Below are 14,714 nucleotides of genomic sequence, written 5' to 3' on the forward strand. Positions count from 1 at the left end.
GCTGTTGTGGTCATCGCTATTTCAGCCACCTGCTCTGCCGTGGGGCAGGCGGTCACACGTGCAGGTGCTGACAATTTAGTTCTGATGCTAAGCAAATTAAGCATTGGATTCGATATTTCGTTTTTCACAGGAGAATGGACATATAAGGGCTCATTATCAGTTGCTTATATTTATTCAGTTGGGATAATTTAGAAACACATGGCATACCCTTTGAGTACACTAATGGTAATGGGATGACAGCTCGGGCTGATGAGAAATCACTAAGCCAGTGATTTGATTAATTAGATTATCTGGGTAGGATTAATGTTCACATTTGACCCTTCCCCATTTGCTACACAGCATGGGAAGGGCATTTAGACAGACAAGGCTCAAGTTGCTTTTCTGCCGGAGTGTCGTAAAGCACAGTGTCGTGGAGTAGAGTGGGCTGTTATGGAGTGGCGTAGAGTCATGGAGTGGTGTAGAGTAGAGTTGAGTGGAGTGTCATGGAGTTGCATAGGGTGGGCTGGCATAGTTTTGTGGATTGTCATAGAGGTAGTAGAGTGTCGTAGATTGGAAGGTTGTAGAGTGTATTAGAGTGTCATATATTTGAGTTGTAGAATGAAGCAGATTGTCATAGAGTGGAGTGGCATAGAGTGTTGTGGAGTGGTGTAGAGCAGAGTAGAGTGGCATAGAGTGTGTTGCGTAGAGTGAAGTACAGTGTTATGGAGTAGAGTGGAGTGGAGTAGAGCAAAGTGGAGTGGCATAGAGTGTGTTGCGTAGAGTGAAGTACAGTGTTATGGAGTAGAGTGGAGTGGAGTAGAGCAAAGTGGAGTGGCATAGAGTGTGTTGCGTAGAGTGGAGTACAGTGTTATGGAGTAGAGTGGAGTGGAGTAGAGCAAAGTGGAGTGGCATAGAGTGTGTTGCGTAGAGTGAAGTACAGTGTTATGGAGTAGAGTGGAGTGGAGTAGAGCAAAGTGGAGTGGCATAGAGTGTTTTGCGTAGAGTGGAGTACAGTGTTATGGAGTAGAGTGGAGTGGAGTAGAGCAAAGTGGAGTGGCATAGAGTGTGTTGCGTAGAGTGAAGTACAGTGTTATGGAGTAGAGTGGAGTGGAGTAGAGCAAAGTGGAGTGGCATAGAGTGTGTTGCGTAGAGTGAAGTACAGTGTTATGGAGTAGAGTGGAGTGGAGTAGAGCAAAGTGGAGTGGCATAGAGTGTGTTGCGTAGAGTGGAGTACAGTGTTATGGAGTAGAGTGGAGTGGAGTAGAGCAAAGTGGAGTGGCATAGAGTGTGTTGCGTAGAGTGAAGTACAGTGTTATGGAGTAGAGTGGAGTGGAGTAGAGCAAAGTGGAGTGGCATAGAGTGTGTTGCGTAGAGTGAAGTACAGTGTTATGGAGTAGAGTGGAGTGGAGTAGAGCAAAGTGGAGTGGCATAGAGTGTGTTGCGTAGAGTGGAGTACAGTGTTATGGAGTAGAGTGGAGTGGAGTAGAGCAAAGTGGAGTGGCATAGAGTGTGTTGCGTAGAGTGAAGTACAGTGTTATGGAGTAGAGTGGAGTGGAGTAGAGCAAAGTGGAGTGGCATAGAGTGTGTTGCGTAGAGTGAAGTACAGTGTTATGGAGTAGAGTGGAGTGGAGTAGAGCAAAGTGGAGTGGCATAGAGTGTGTTGCGTAGAGTGAAGTACAGTGTTATGGAGTAGAGTGGAGTGGAGTAGAGCAAAGTGGAGTGGCATAGAGTGTGTTGCGTAGAGTGAAGTACAGTGTTATGGAGTAGAGTGGAGTGGAGTAGAGCAAAGTGGAGTGGCATAGAGTGTGTTGCATAGAGTGGAGTACAGTGTTATGGAGTAGAGTGGAGTGGAGTAGAGCAAAGTGGAGTGGCATAGAGTGTGTTGCGTAGAGTGAAGTACAGTGTTATGGAGTAGAGTGGAGTGGAGTAGAGCAAAGTGGAGTGGCATAGAGTGTGTTGCGTAGAGTGGAGTACAGTGTTATGGAGTAGAGTGGTGTGGAGTGGAGTAGATTGTTGTAGAGTAGAGTGGCATAGAGAGGAGTAGTGTAGTAGAATGAAATGGTATAGAGTGCAGTAGTGTTATAGAGTAGAGTGGCATGGAGTATAGTGGAGTAGAGTAGTGGAGTAGACTAGTGTGTAGTGTAGAATATAGTGGAGTAAAATGGCATGAAGTGGCGTAGAGGGAGTACCATAGAGGGTCGTAGAGTGGAGTAGTGTCGCAGAGTGGCATAGAGTGGATTAGAGCATCATGGAGTGCAGTGTTGTAGAATGGATTAAGGTGGCCTAGAATGAATTGGCATAAAGTACAGTGGTGAAGAGTAGACTGGCATAGAGTGCAGTGGCTTAGAGTGCATTAGTTTTGAGTAATTGGCATACAGTGAAGTGTCATAGAGTAGAGTGGCGTAGAGTTTGGGCCATCAGCGCAGTAGTTGTAGCGCGCAGCTGCAGCATTGGTGCACCAGTTCATTTATTAAATGCGATTTTATATAGCGCGAACATTACCCCAAGGTGTCAGAGCGCTTTACAAAAGAACCAGTTGGGATACATAAGGACTTAGGATTACATGAGTTACATAAAAGATACAAACAGAAAAAATTGCAAATGTACAAGTTGTAAAGTCACACAAGTTAAAGATACAAACAGAAAAAGTAGCAAATGTACAAGTTGTAAAGTCACTCAAGGAAGAGATTTATTTATTTATTTATTTATTTATTTGTGGGTATTTATAGAGCGCGACCTATCGCTCCGGAGGGAGCATCTTGGCGCTGAGCGTGTGTATGAAACTCTAAGAATCACATAAGAATGGTAGTGAGTAAGCCGACTCAGCTTCTACACCCCCACCCGTCAGCTCCGCTCCGCCATCCACACTCTCGCCACTGTCCCCTCCATTCAAAGAGTGACCACCGGCGGCAGATCATTCTCCCACCTCGCCGCCAAGACATGGAGCACCCTCCCCTTCCGCCTACGGCAGACTCAAGACCTACTGACCTTCAGGAGACTCCTCAAGACCTGGCTCTTTGAACAGTAGCAGCACCCCCTCCCCCAGCGCCTTGAGACCCTCACGGGTAAGGAGTGCGCTTTACAAATGATTTGATTGTTTGATTGGGAGCTGTGTGCCATCCAGCTATATGGTATTTCTGAGCTATGTGCTATATACCCAGCGTGCGCTATTACATGTCTGCGTGTGATGTACATTATCGAAAAGTGTTGTTGGGTGCTACAGTGCCCAACAACAGTCAGCTGTATGCTCTATCTGAGCTGCACAGTCAACATACCTTTGTAAACTGGTTACTGAGGCTTCGTTTTCTCTGGTTCCAGTACCCTCTGGGCCCCCACTTTGCCTATTCATTGCATTTGAAATGTACATTTACTGCTGTAGTGTGAGAATGCATTTCATGAAAAGGAATATAAAGTAGGGTTGCCAAAAGAAAAATTCCAGCCTTGTGTTTAAAGAGCTTGGAAAGACCTTGTCTTGGCGCTAAATAGGGTTATAAATAAAAAACGTATGTATTCATTTGTAATGTGACTTTTCTGTCTTGGTTCACTTTAATTATCAGTCATGGCTCTCATCATTCAGGCAGCCCTAGAACACAATAAAAGTGCTTTCTATTTATATTTGCTGTTCGAAGTATGCACAGATAAGTGCTGAAAATACAGCTTTAGGTGACTGCTTATTTTTGTCGGTGGGGCAAAGTGGTAGGTGGTGAGCCAAGCTGCTGAGGGGGGCCCTCCATGTGTTTTGTAGGGGGGCCCCCTCAAGTTTCGTTACGCCACTGGTACCTCTTCTTCTCAGTGAGTTGCCCTCTTCCACCGAGGTAGCTCCAGCTCCTTCAGCAGGGTTAGGATCCAAGCCCCTTTCATTGCTCCTTACTCAGCAGTCAGAAGGGCTGAAGGCTTCACAAGGCGGACTTCTCACTTGGGAGTTGTAAATCATCAACCGCCTCTCTGCCGCAGCTCTCCTTGCAGGGGTCCTTTCTAGGTTTCCCTCACCTGTAAGGTAGCGGCAATCAGGTATCCTGGCTCTGGACCTGAAATATTTATCTCCATCAGTGCTTTGTGGGTCTTGACACTGAACACTGGTCAAAGAGAATCGTGGCACAGTGACCTGGGTTTTCTCATTAATCCCAGTGTTTTTCGTTTTCTCATTAGTCCCAGTGTTTTTCGATGTAGATTTAAATTCAAGATCTCCTTCTCTGGAGCTTGTTTCAGGCAGTTCTGACATTTTATTTATTAGCACAGACTGGTCAGGTTAAAGACTTTGTCACTCAGTCTTGGCAGCAATTGAGAGTGGAGCTGAGTGTGCCGTGATAGGGGAATGTGAGACGAAGACGCAGAAGAGAGGCCTTCCCTCTCAGCTGCTGCACAGAACTGCATTAACTCTTCTGGGGATGAAGGATGCAGGAAGTGGGCTGTGAATGTCCTTCAGAGCATCATTTGTCTCCCTCATTCCTTTCCTTTCGCAGACGTCTGGTCCACTTCAAAGACCTCAGGAAGGTTTCCACAATCTACCTCCCTATCCGGCAGGCTCCCTCCATCCTCCATCATGTGTACTATTCACACACGGGGGATCCAAAATGGAGTCCTGTCCCCATACATGAAATCACAATAGACTCACTCCAGGCTCACCCTAACCCCCACATGTAGCTCGCATGTGACATGCACTCTCTCCGCAGGTGTCCAGGCGCTACAGATTACAGCTAGTACTTCCATTGTAACAAAGATTATAGTGGATAAGACTCAATTAGGAAGGTTCACGTCACTGCAGAGGTCCAAATACCTATATTCAAAACTCGAAATACAGAGTGTTCATGGGTAGAAACCAATTTGCATTTGCCGCTCCAGCTGTGCTCTCAGTGTGTGCGATATCACCTGTAGGTCGCGTAAAATGTTTCCTCTGGGGGTGGAAATTATTCATGATTTGTAATATTATGTGAAGTTTGTCAGGTGCTGAGTCATGTGACACAGATTAGAATACAACAGACAATGTGATGTCATGTGACCCCATTCAGAATATTACAGATTGTGCCATGTGATGAACTCATTCATATTACTCACTGCTGTGTCATGTGACCAAGGAAGGGGCTGGGGAGCGTTCTCCCCCTGACTATTGTTTTTTTTTTTTTAAATGAAAGCAAATAGTGTATTAAAACACGCAATTTTCAAATAAATATGTTAAAAAGCCATCGGTTCTGGAAGAGCACTCATTCATATTCCAGTACCTTCAAGGTGCATCTAGCCAATGACGCCTGGCACTCTGAAGGAGTTCAACCCATTCTTTTTGTAATGTGCTATGGATGCCCCTTAGGTCAAAAATCCCCTCCATTGTGCCAGGGCCTGCGTTTTGTGAGGGGTGCCACTTCTATGCAATGCGTGTCCCTTAATACCACATATTACCTACAGATTCCCAATGTCAGTATTTTGCAATTAATGCCATCACATACCTTGGATTACCCTTAGGTCAAATTACAACTAGTAGATCAGTCATGGCTGCCCCTCCTGTATGCCAAGAAGCATCTCCAATGAGCTAATGCCAGCCTTTTGCTATGGATGCCCTCATTCCACCAAGTCTCTCCAGTGTGCAAGTATTTTTCATAGGTTCCTGTTAATTGTCTCCGAAATGACAGAGGTAGCATTTTTCCATGGGTTCCTCTATAAGCCACGAATTATCTTCAGTGTGTAAGGGCCAGTGGCAGACTAGCAAGTATAACATCACATTTTCACTCACATTTACTTACTTACATTCACTCACCTACATTCAATCATTCCTTCTTACCTGCACTCATTTATTCTCACTCAGTCTAGCTCACTCTCACTAATTTCTACTGTGACTGCAACATACTTACTCAACCTCACTTGCACCAAGCTATCATTCACTATTAGTGTAATAAAAGATTGGCAGTAAACAAAGGCGGAGCACGACTTCCTAAAGGGGTAGCTGTTTGTTTGTTCTTGGCACTGATTTTGCTACTTACCTCTGAAGCCAGGTGTCGCTCAAAAAGGTGCCAAGGGTCACAAGTGGCAAGCCAGGAGTCACAGTTACGTCCCCTGATAATCCCTCAATGATGCCCATTCATGTGACCCTGTAGAGAACATCATACATTGTGTCAAGGGATTCCATTCAGAATATCAGAATGTGCTATATTTTGTGACACCATGCAGAATGACACTGTGCTGTGTCATTGCCATTCAGAATATCAGTTTCTGCTATGTCATGTGACCTCATTCAGAATATCACAGTCTGTCCTTAGTCATGCGCTGTGTGACCCCAGTCACTGTTTTGTAACCATAGATGGATTGAAGTGTTTCACTCCTAATAATACTGCCATAACTATAACATCTTCTGTGAAAACTGATTTCTCTGTGTTTTTCTGTTTTGCAGGATGTCAGAAGCACCCTCAGCAGGTAAGGCTGGTTTATTATTCTCCGCTCAGTGTGTGTGGAGCAGGTCTGGCTGCTGCAGTGTTTAAATACCACTACTGAGCTCACACAAAGTGCTAGGAAACATTTGTATCCTCTTAAAGTCACTTTGCATCCTCAAAAAAAACTTTAAGTCTGCAGAAAATACCTTTGATTTTCCAGAAAACTTAATTCATTGGAGAACTCCGATGTGTCATTGGTAAACTCTCTTAAATTTTCATAAATCTCTGTGAGTCGTCATAAAAATCCATTGAGTCTTGAAATAATTGCTACAGAAATTAGCTGATGTCCTCTCAAAACACATTTGTATCTATAAAACTTACCTGAAGTCCTCAGAAAAGTACCCTCAACACACAGAAAACTCAAGCACAGTCTGTAAACCTCTCCTCAGGTTTTTCTCAATTAGGAGTTGTGCAAAAACTCATTCAAGGTTTTCTAACTAGGATGCCAGTCTTCAAAGCATCCCTTCAGTGCTTCCAAATATCATCCAAATTTCATCGAAGCCATATTCAGGACTCATTCTTTAGTAATTTCCCTCCATTCAGAAGAGGTCTCGTCCAGTTCCCATATTCCTCTTTGTAATCCTCAAATCTGCTCCTAGTCCTAAGAAATCTCTCTCCAGTCTGCAGTGACCTCTCTCCAGTCTGTAGCTCTCTTGAGACTTCAGAAGCCTCATTTCAACCCTCAAACCTCTGCCCAGGTCCCTGACCACTCAGTCCAGGCACCGTATCCTTCCTCAAGTTCACAGAGACCTCCGTGTGTGTCTTCCAAAGCCTCATTTCGATCCTTTATTTCAAAGTTGTTATCATTTTTTGGTAGAAACACAGATTGAAGCAATAAACATCAGTGTCTCAGCGTCATCAGTCAGATGTCGTATATCAGTGAAACATGGGGTATAGTTCGGGGGCATCAGTTCATTCTCATGTAAAAAATTTAAAATAAGATAGACATTTCTTTACAACTATTGCATCGTGGTCACACCATTGGCCAGGGTGTCTCTCCACACAGGTCTCCATTCCTGTGGGCTATAGGGGGAGGGACTGACTCCAGCCCTCTCAGCCACCTTCTCTCACCTGCACAGACTTCTCCTCACATCTCGATTTCCTGTGGAGAGTCTCCATTCCTGAGGGATCCCTCCATGGGCATCATTTCAATCCTTAAACCTGTAAATAAGTTTGCATACTTTCACCATGAGGTGACATACACATATGTACTTCTTGCTTACTGGCTAGTCTTGCTAATTCATTATTAACAGAGATTAATGAGACATCATATGTTTCAATGATGTATTATGCTGTACATCTAAAAAGCCTTAACAGATACACGCCCTCTGGATCACTTAATGAAATAATCCAAGATGGCGGGGATCACACAAGATAATTGCACTTTGTTTCAACACTGACGTTCCATTCAGTTTCACAAGGAATGTGCGGCCTGAATGTTTGGGTGTTGTTGCCCAGAAAGGTGCACAGTAAGGAAGATCAAGCGGCATGTGAGGACAAAAGTGTGTATTACTGACCAACATTTATATGTGAACAAGATTTAAAATATAGAGTGCATGTGTCTTCTTGAGAATTTAGTAGGGAAGCAATTTTCCAAGTCTTGCTGCTCTGGTGCAGTTTTATTCCTCTATGAAAGCCTTGTGCTCAGCAGACTTGAATCTGGCCAGAATGGGCAGAGGTTCTTTTTGTGTCCTTGCCTCAGCCCTATGGAACTCTTTGCTATCTTTGCTAAGAAAGATTCTAAAGCACTTAGGTTTTCGGAAGCAACTAATCACCTGGTTGTTCTCCTCCTTAGCCTAGCCTGCCTTCCTCTCCTGCTGTCATCTTACCTGTGACCAGCCCCGGAAAGCACCCTTCTGGGGGCAGCCGTGCGCTTTATAATTTTTTTTAACATGACATAACATTCTTGAGCGCAAGTGCAATTGCACGACCACATGGCCTACTTGTCTCCTGTGTAACGCAACAGCTTTGGGAAGCCGCAGTGAGCCTGTACTACCTGCAACTAGGAAGGGTATCTGGCGCAAACCAGGCGCAACACTTCTTGCTGTAAGCTCTGAAGAGAAGTCCAATAGATGTTCTTGTGTTGCATTGTGGCACTGAAATGAAAAGTATACAAGAACCAATTTTGCAGGTATACATGCAGTTTTTATTTTATCAACGATGTCTCCCCGGACTGAACACAAGGGTCCAGATTCAAGGGTCTGATCCATGGCACTGCCAACAGATATTTGACCATCAGGATTACATTCCTACAAAGCTTTAACAACAAACCGCAACACCAGTCCAGGGTTGCCTGACTATAGTTTCAAATGGTCTATATAGCCTGAGAGGGGACTGGATTCACCTGGAAATGTCACCAGTGTTTAGCAGATCGCATCTGAGAGTCATTCATCTTATTGTTCAGGTCCATTTCGCTCACTTCTTCTCTATTCTCAGCGGCAACAGGTGCCTGAACACCATGGGTCAGGGGAATTCCTGACTGTGCGACAGGTTTCAGGTGGTCACTGCGTCACGGGGACCTCTCAAACCAGTTGCCAACGTCGAGATCCTCACCCCCTTCCCAGAGCCTTGACTCTTTGGGGAGGTAAAAGAGCGTTGAAACCTACAAAAGAAAGACCCGCTTCTTGTCACCTCACAATCCCTTGCTGGTTCACATGGACCAGTTATGCTCTTGCATCACCAATGCTTGCAGATCACAATCTGATTGTCTTGAAGGAGGCAGCCTTCTGAAGATCAGGCCATTCCTCACATTATATAATGGTGTTAACATGTGAGAAGTGTGGTCGGAAGGTTATCACTGAGTTTTGTTTATTTGCTTGTCTGGTTGGTGTTCATGGCAGTCACAATGTCTTCCAGGGACATTCGGAAGGGACATGATCATTCCATCACCGTCATAACCTACTCCTCTGTGTCCAAAGCTCATGCCTCTGCTTCATCGGTTGCAAGCCTGGGTGTCTCGACTGATAATTTCAGGGTTGTTGGATCCTGGTGGATAGAATACTGAGAAAGCCTCCCCCTGTAGCTGGTGGATCCCCTTTTCAATCCTGGGGAGAGGCTTGGAGGCCGACCCCTGACACAATGGGGCAAGTGGCTTATATCCGTGCAGATGGAGAATGTCTGCATTCCCAATGGATGACGATAACCTCCCGTTTCATCTTAGAGTAGCATTGTTTCATGTCTGTCGATGCCCTGCTGGCACAGGCCACTGGAGACCACTCTTCACATTCTTGTTTTTATGAAGGTGCAGCCCTTAGCCAGATGGACCAAGCATCGACGGCAGGTCTGAGTCTTTGGCAGGGCATCTGTGGTTGTTGAAATACTATCTGCTTTCTATGACTATTGCTTGACATCTGTCAAAATCAAAATTTCCCTTCTTGTCAAAAAGATGGAGATGCTTTAGTATCCAAGGGGGCAGAAAGACTGTTGAGGTCATATTGGAGGTGGAGGCTAGGCAAAATGTATGGGTGGATGGACAGGCCACCATAATACCTTGTAGCAATACGGAAGCTCCCTGGTGTCTAGTGGGCTTTATGCCCTTCCCAATGGAGCGGATTGGAACTAAATACCTCTCATCTGCTCCCTGGGTTGGACAGAAAGACTGTTGCGATTTATTCGAGGAGTGGGGTTAGGCTCAATGCCTAGGCCGGCCGATCTCAACATTTCTCCCCCCAAAAATCCTCCCTGTTGTCTAGTGGGTTTTCTGCCCCCTCACCTCCCCCAGGCAGATTGGACATAAAAACCTCCAATATGCCCCCATGGGGGCAGAAACACTTTTGGGCCTGTGGGTAGGGGTGAGCATTACCCATTGCTAGGGGGCAGCTCTGCCCCCCAAATATAATCCCTGGTGTTCTAGTGGGCTTTTAACCACCCGCCAGGGCAACATTGGAGGAAAACACCTTCTATCTTCCACCAACGAGTGGGTAGGGGCTAGACCCAATGCCTCGAAGGGCAACCCCACCCATTTTGCCAAGAGGTAAGAACCTCAAATCTCCCCACGGGGGCAGAAAGAGTTATGGGCTGGGGCGTGGCCTAGTAAGACGGCCAGGTAGACGTCTTTGCCGATGCTCCTGCCGACAAACTCTGAATCCGTCATTATCCTGTGACACCCAGCGGCCTTTCCCCTCGGAACCGACGGAGTACTCCCCAGGGATTGGTGAGACTTGCTTTGGGGCTCTTTAGGCTTGGAGACGACTACCCAGGGTATAGATTGAGCCCCGGTGCGGATGTGGCTTGGTGAGGCAGAGGCACCATCTTGGAGATTCGTGTCACCCTGATCCCTGAACTGACGCTGGTCCTATGTGGGGTCCCGATCCCACCACTACCGCCTGTTGGAGTATTGGATGACTGAGTCCCCTAGACGAATAGTGGGGACTGGCTGGGCGGAGACAGTGAGACTGGACTAGGTGTCTGACGGATAGCCTAGAGGCTCAAATGGAGCTTCCTGAAGCAGAAGTGCTGGCCCCGGCTCCCCTGGTCACATAGTGTGGATCGAGGGACTGGGCAACCGGCACAGGCCTTGACACGATCTTGTTACTTCTGGGGGAGCAGCATGCTGAGGCCAGGCGGTATTGGCACGGAGCCCTGAAGATCAGCCCTGGCAACCCTCCTAAACTGACCCGGGATGGGAGCCTGGAGCGGAGCAGACAACTGGCAGGGGACGCTGCCCGACACCTGGTGCTGCCACTTGTCAGAGTGCTGAGCGGCTGGACACTTCCTCGAGGGGGGGTTTGGGGTTGGCCAGACCATCCGGTAGTCCTGAGTTGATCCGGTATTGTTGGAGGGCACCCTGAGGCAACAAATGAAGCCCTGCGAGGTGAAGAGACAGGACCTGCCCATCACATGAGCCTCTGAAAGTACAGTTGTAGGACTGCGCTACACATCAAGACCCTGAAAACGTGACCGCCTATTCTGACCATCCTAACTGGAGCGACGTACCCTTGTAATGCCTCAGTGAGGTCTACAAGCGAGACAGCGATAGGCCCAAATCAACAACTAGGAGCTACAGCCCTGGAGTTGACGGTGGATCCAGCTGATGCGGGCCAACGCCATTGGACATGCATGACCCCGGCAAGGTTTTTGATCCTGTAGCTTCACACAAAGCCCAGCAAAGACTTGCCTGAGGAGCCTGGGCTGGCCCAATATGGGGAACAGCTGGTGCCTGCAGAGGGGTTGACCTGGGGGCCGGAGTAAGTGACGCTGGGGGGGCGATGACCGTGATCTCTGGTGGTAGATAGACGTGTAGGAGACGCGGTGAGGAGACCCATGTTGTGCCTGCCTGGGTCCCCAGTGAAGACTGGCTGTCCTGCCCTGCTGCGACTCCCTGGGCAGCCCTTCGGGTGAAGGAACACAATGGTAAAGGGCAGGGGAGGCCGGGCGGCGCAAGCTGACAAAATCCTGAACTACGCTCAGCCTCTGCCCCGACCGTCAGGAGATCACCATGGCAAGCTGCAACTGTAGTATCGGGGTTCCCAAGGCCTACATGCTCCGAAGATAACCCACTTACATTCAAGAACTGTTGGCACGGAAACTGTAAAATTCAAAGAACAAGTTTATTAAGACCCCCATGGGGTGGTGGTACATTCCTACAGCACCCTTCGGTAATGCAAGAAGTATCACACCGAACATCGGTGTGACCCGGTCTTTTATACAATTTGTAGGTAATAAAAAGATAGGCGGCACAAAGTTACAGAGCGTTATGTACATATATGGTCATTTTTGGAACACAGCCAGCTCATTGGAGGGGTTACAACTCTGCTGGTCAGTTTGGCGGCACATTCCTGAGGGGTGACTGGTCAGTGGGGACTGCGCATGTACAGGCTTGACCAGCACTAAAAATAGCCTGTTGCTGGGCAAACTCAAGTGGTCAGTGGCACGGACAACGGACTAAAGGGCACGCTAGCCACGAGGCCGCTTCTGATCTAAGATGGCCGCAGGAACATACAAAATGGCGTTTCCATGTATAGCCAAGTTAAGCGGGAAAACGTGTAGCACAGCCAAGCGCTAACGCGGCCATTGTCAAATTACGACAGACGACCCTTTTAGCGTTTAGCTGAAGCTACCTCATAGTGAACATAATCAGGGTGTTCATCCTCAATATCGATTAACATTATTTGAGTTACTTCTTTATGAAGCATCATTTTGTCATGGGCAAGAGCTCGTCTTGATGGTACACAAGCTGATAAGCACATAGAACATAAAGCTGGGCCACATTGAATACATAAGCATACAAAGAACAGTATCCCCACAATGATACATAGAATCGTTAGCAGTTTCCAACCCCAAGCGGTAAGCATTGACCAGAACCACCCTGAAAGAGTCCAAGTTCCATTGTCCGGGTGTATTTCAGCAGCTATCTTATGCAATTTTGAAATAGCATCATAAACAAATGGTGAATTGTCAGGTACATAAACACAGCAGCTGCTTCCGATAATTCTGCATGCCCCCCCCACGGTCAGCTAGAACTACGTCTAACACCATTCTATTTTGGAGCGTAACAATCCTAGAAATCTGGAGTTCTTCCGTAATATTCCCAAGTGCAATGGCGGTATCATTGGCTACGGCCTCAACATTACGGGTCAATCGTCGTATTTTCCGACTATTCAGAGCGGCCCCCACAAAGGAAAACCGTCCCAAATTAAAGTCCACATATTGCTGTAAGGCAGTATCGGTCTGGTCGATGTCGTCCAGAACAACAGTCCGTTTGACACGATTCAAAACAAAGTCGTGGTACAAAATATAATCATTATGATACATTGGTGGGGCGATGAATACAGGGGGTAGTACAAAAGATACATAACAAGTGCCTAACCATCCCAACGGAAGTTGATGATAACCTTTCGTTCCACAAATGAAATAAGTATTGCGAGATGCTACAAACGATATGCCATTCGGGCTATCAAAGGCAAGTGTGGTGTTGCATTCACTTTTCCCCACCGGAATTGAACCTTTATTGCGTATACACAGATCAGCTTTAGTAGCAATGACATTAATGACATGTGAGCTGGATACATTGATATTTCGTTGATTGCTGTACACACATGGGGCAGACACGTTATCGGGCCGGTGCTCCTCCCATTCAAATCGAGTACCCTCAGCCCGTGGAAACCCATCCCTGTCGTGATAACAAATTTTATTCAAACGGAAAAGCACCCCCCCTTTTGTTGGCCATCTCAGAGTGAAGAGGAGAGTGTACCAGGCATTACAGGATCCATTATGTGAAAACGGGAGAGGAATGAGTGGAGTGCCCTCTTTCTTCTGGGGCCCAGGCAACATCCCACACACCAAGCAATTGGACGTATTTGTCATGTTATGCGTGTGATGCAGAATCTGGATAAAACTATTATTCAAATAAGTCTGTTGGTGCCGTTCTTCATGGTAGGGCAAGGTGAAGTGAAAATGTTCAGATGGAGCCGGGGTAGTCGGCAGCAAATGTTCACGTGCAGGTACCACAAGTTCAACTACCCAGGCTATCACAGCTATTACCACAATGGTCAAGACAAAAAGAATGGCACCCAGTATTCTTTTGTCTCGTGATGCAGAAGACGCCATAGTTCAAAAAGTTCTCAAATAGTTCAAATTGTTCACAAAGTCTCAGATATACATGTGTATATACCTAAAAAAGAAAAATACGGTGCTGAGCTCCGAGGTAGCCGTTGTTTTCTTCTCCGGGGTCAAGACGGGTGTCGCTACTCTTGGCAGAACTGATCCCCCCCTTTGAGATTCCCGGTTTCCGTTTCACAAACCCCAGAGCGGTAACCAACCAGTCTCGAAAACCAAAAAAATCTTCTTATCGTGGCCGCAGATTATAACGCTCTCGTCCAGCAACAGTGTGGTCCGGGAAGGCTCCCTCAACTTCGGCCGACGTCACAGCTGGGCTCTTTTCTTTCTCCAGAATCTCTTTGTAGTCGGTCAACACAGCAGGATTCACCAGATCAGGAGAGACACGACGGCAGTGTGTTGAATGCACCCACCGCTTCCTATTGGTCACTCGCACAGCTGTCCGGGTCGCCAAAAGGACCTGCTCGGGGCCCCGCCACCTCGGTTCCAAGCTGCTCGCCCTCTCAAACGATCTGATCATAACATGATCACCAGGGCGAAGATCATGGCCCTCTCCAGTAGAGTTGTCAGGGAGCGCTTCTCGAACCTGTTGATGAATAGAAAGCAAATCATTTGTTAATCGTGCCAAATAATCGTTCATCATTATACAAGGCACATCATGTATTAATCGCGGCTTGGGCACCCCCCAAATATTCATAGGCCTTCCAAACACCACCTCATACGGTGTGAGGCCAGTTCGCGTGTGGGGCACTGATCTAA

The 14,714-nt window shown here is 46.9% G+C and overlaps 1 protein-coding gene across 1 annotated transcript in view; it reads left to right on the plus strand.

The window, feature by feature from the left end:
• LOC147663263 (E3 ubiquitin-protein ligase TRIM38-like) overlaps window positions 1–14,714 on the plus strand; it is a gene marked incomplete at its 5' end in the record, with an annotated part of 159,516 nt that overhangs the window by 38,954 nt on the left and 105,848 nt on the right. Inside the window, one exon of the mRNA XM_086950578.1 lies at window positions 6,359–6,381. Within this exon, the coding sequence (XP_086806704.1) occupies window positions 6,359–6,381 (23 nt within the window). The remainder of the gene's footprint in view (window positions 1–6,358; window positions 6,382–14,714) is intronic.

The sequence above is a fragment of the Lissotriton vulgaris genome, unplaced genomic scaffold (genome assembly GCF_964263255.1).
Source record: "Lissotriton vulgaris unplaced genomic scaffold, aLisVul1.2 SCAFFOLD_2756, whole genome shotgun sequence".
NCBI classification, from domain to species: domain Eukaryota; kingdom Metazoa; phylum Chordata; class Amphibia; order Caudata; family Salamandridae; genus Lissotriton; species Lissotriton vulgaris.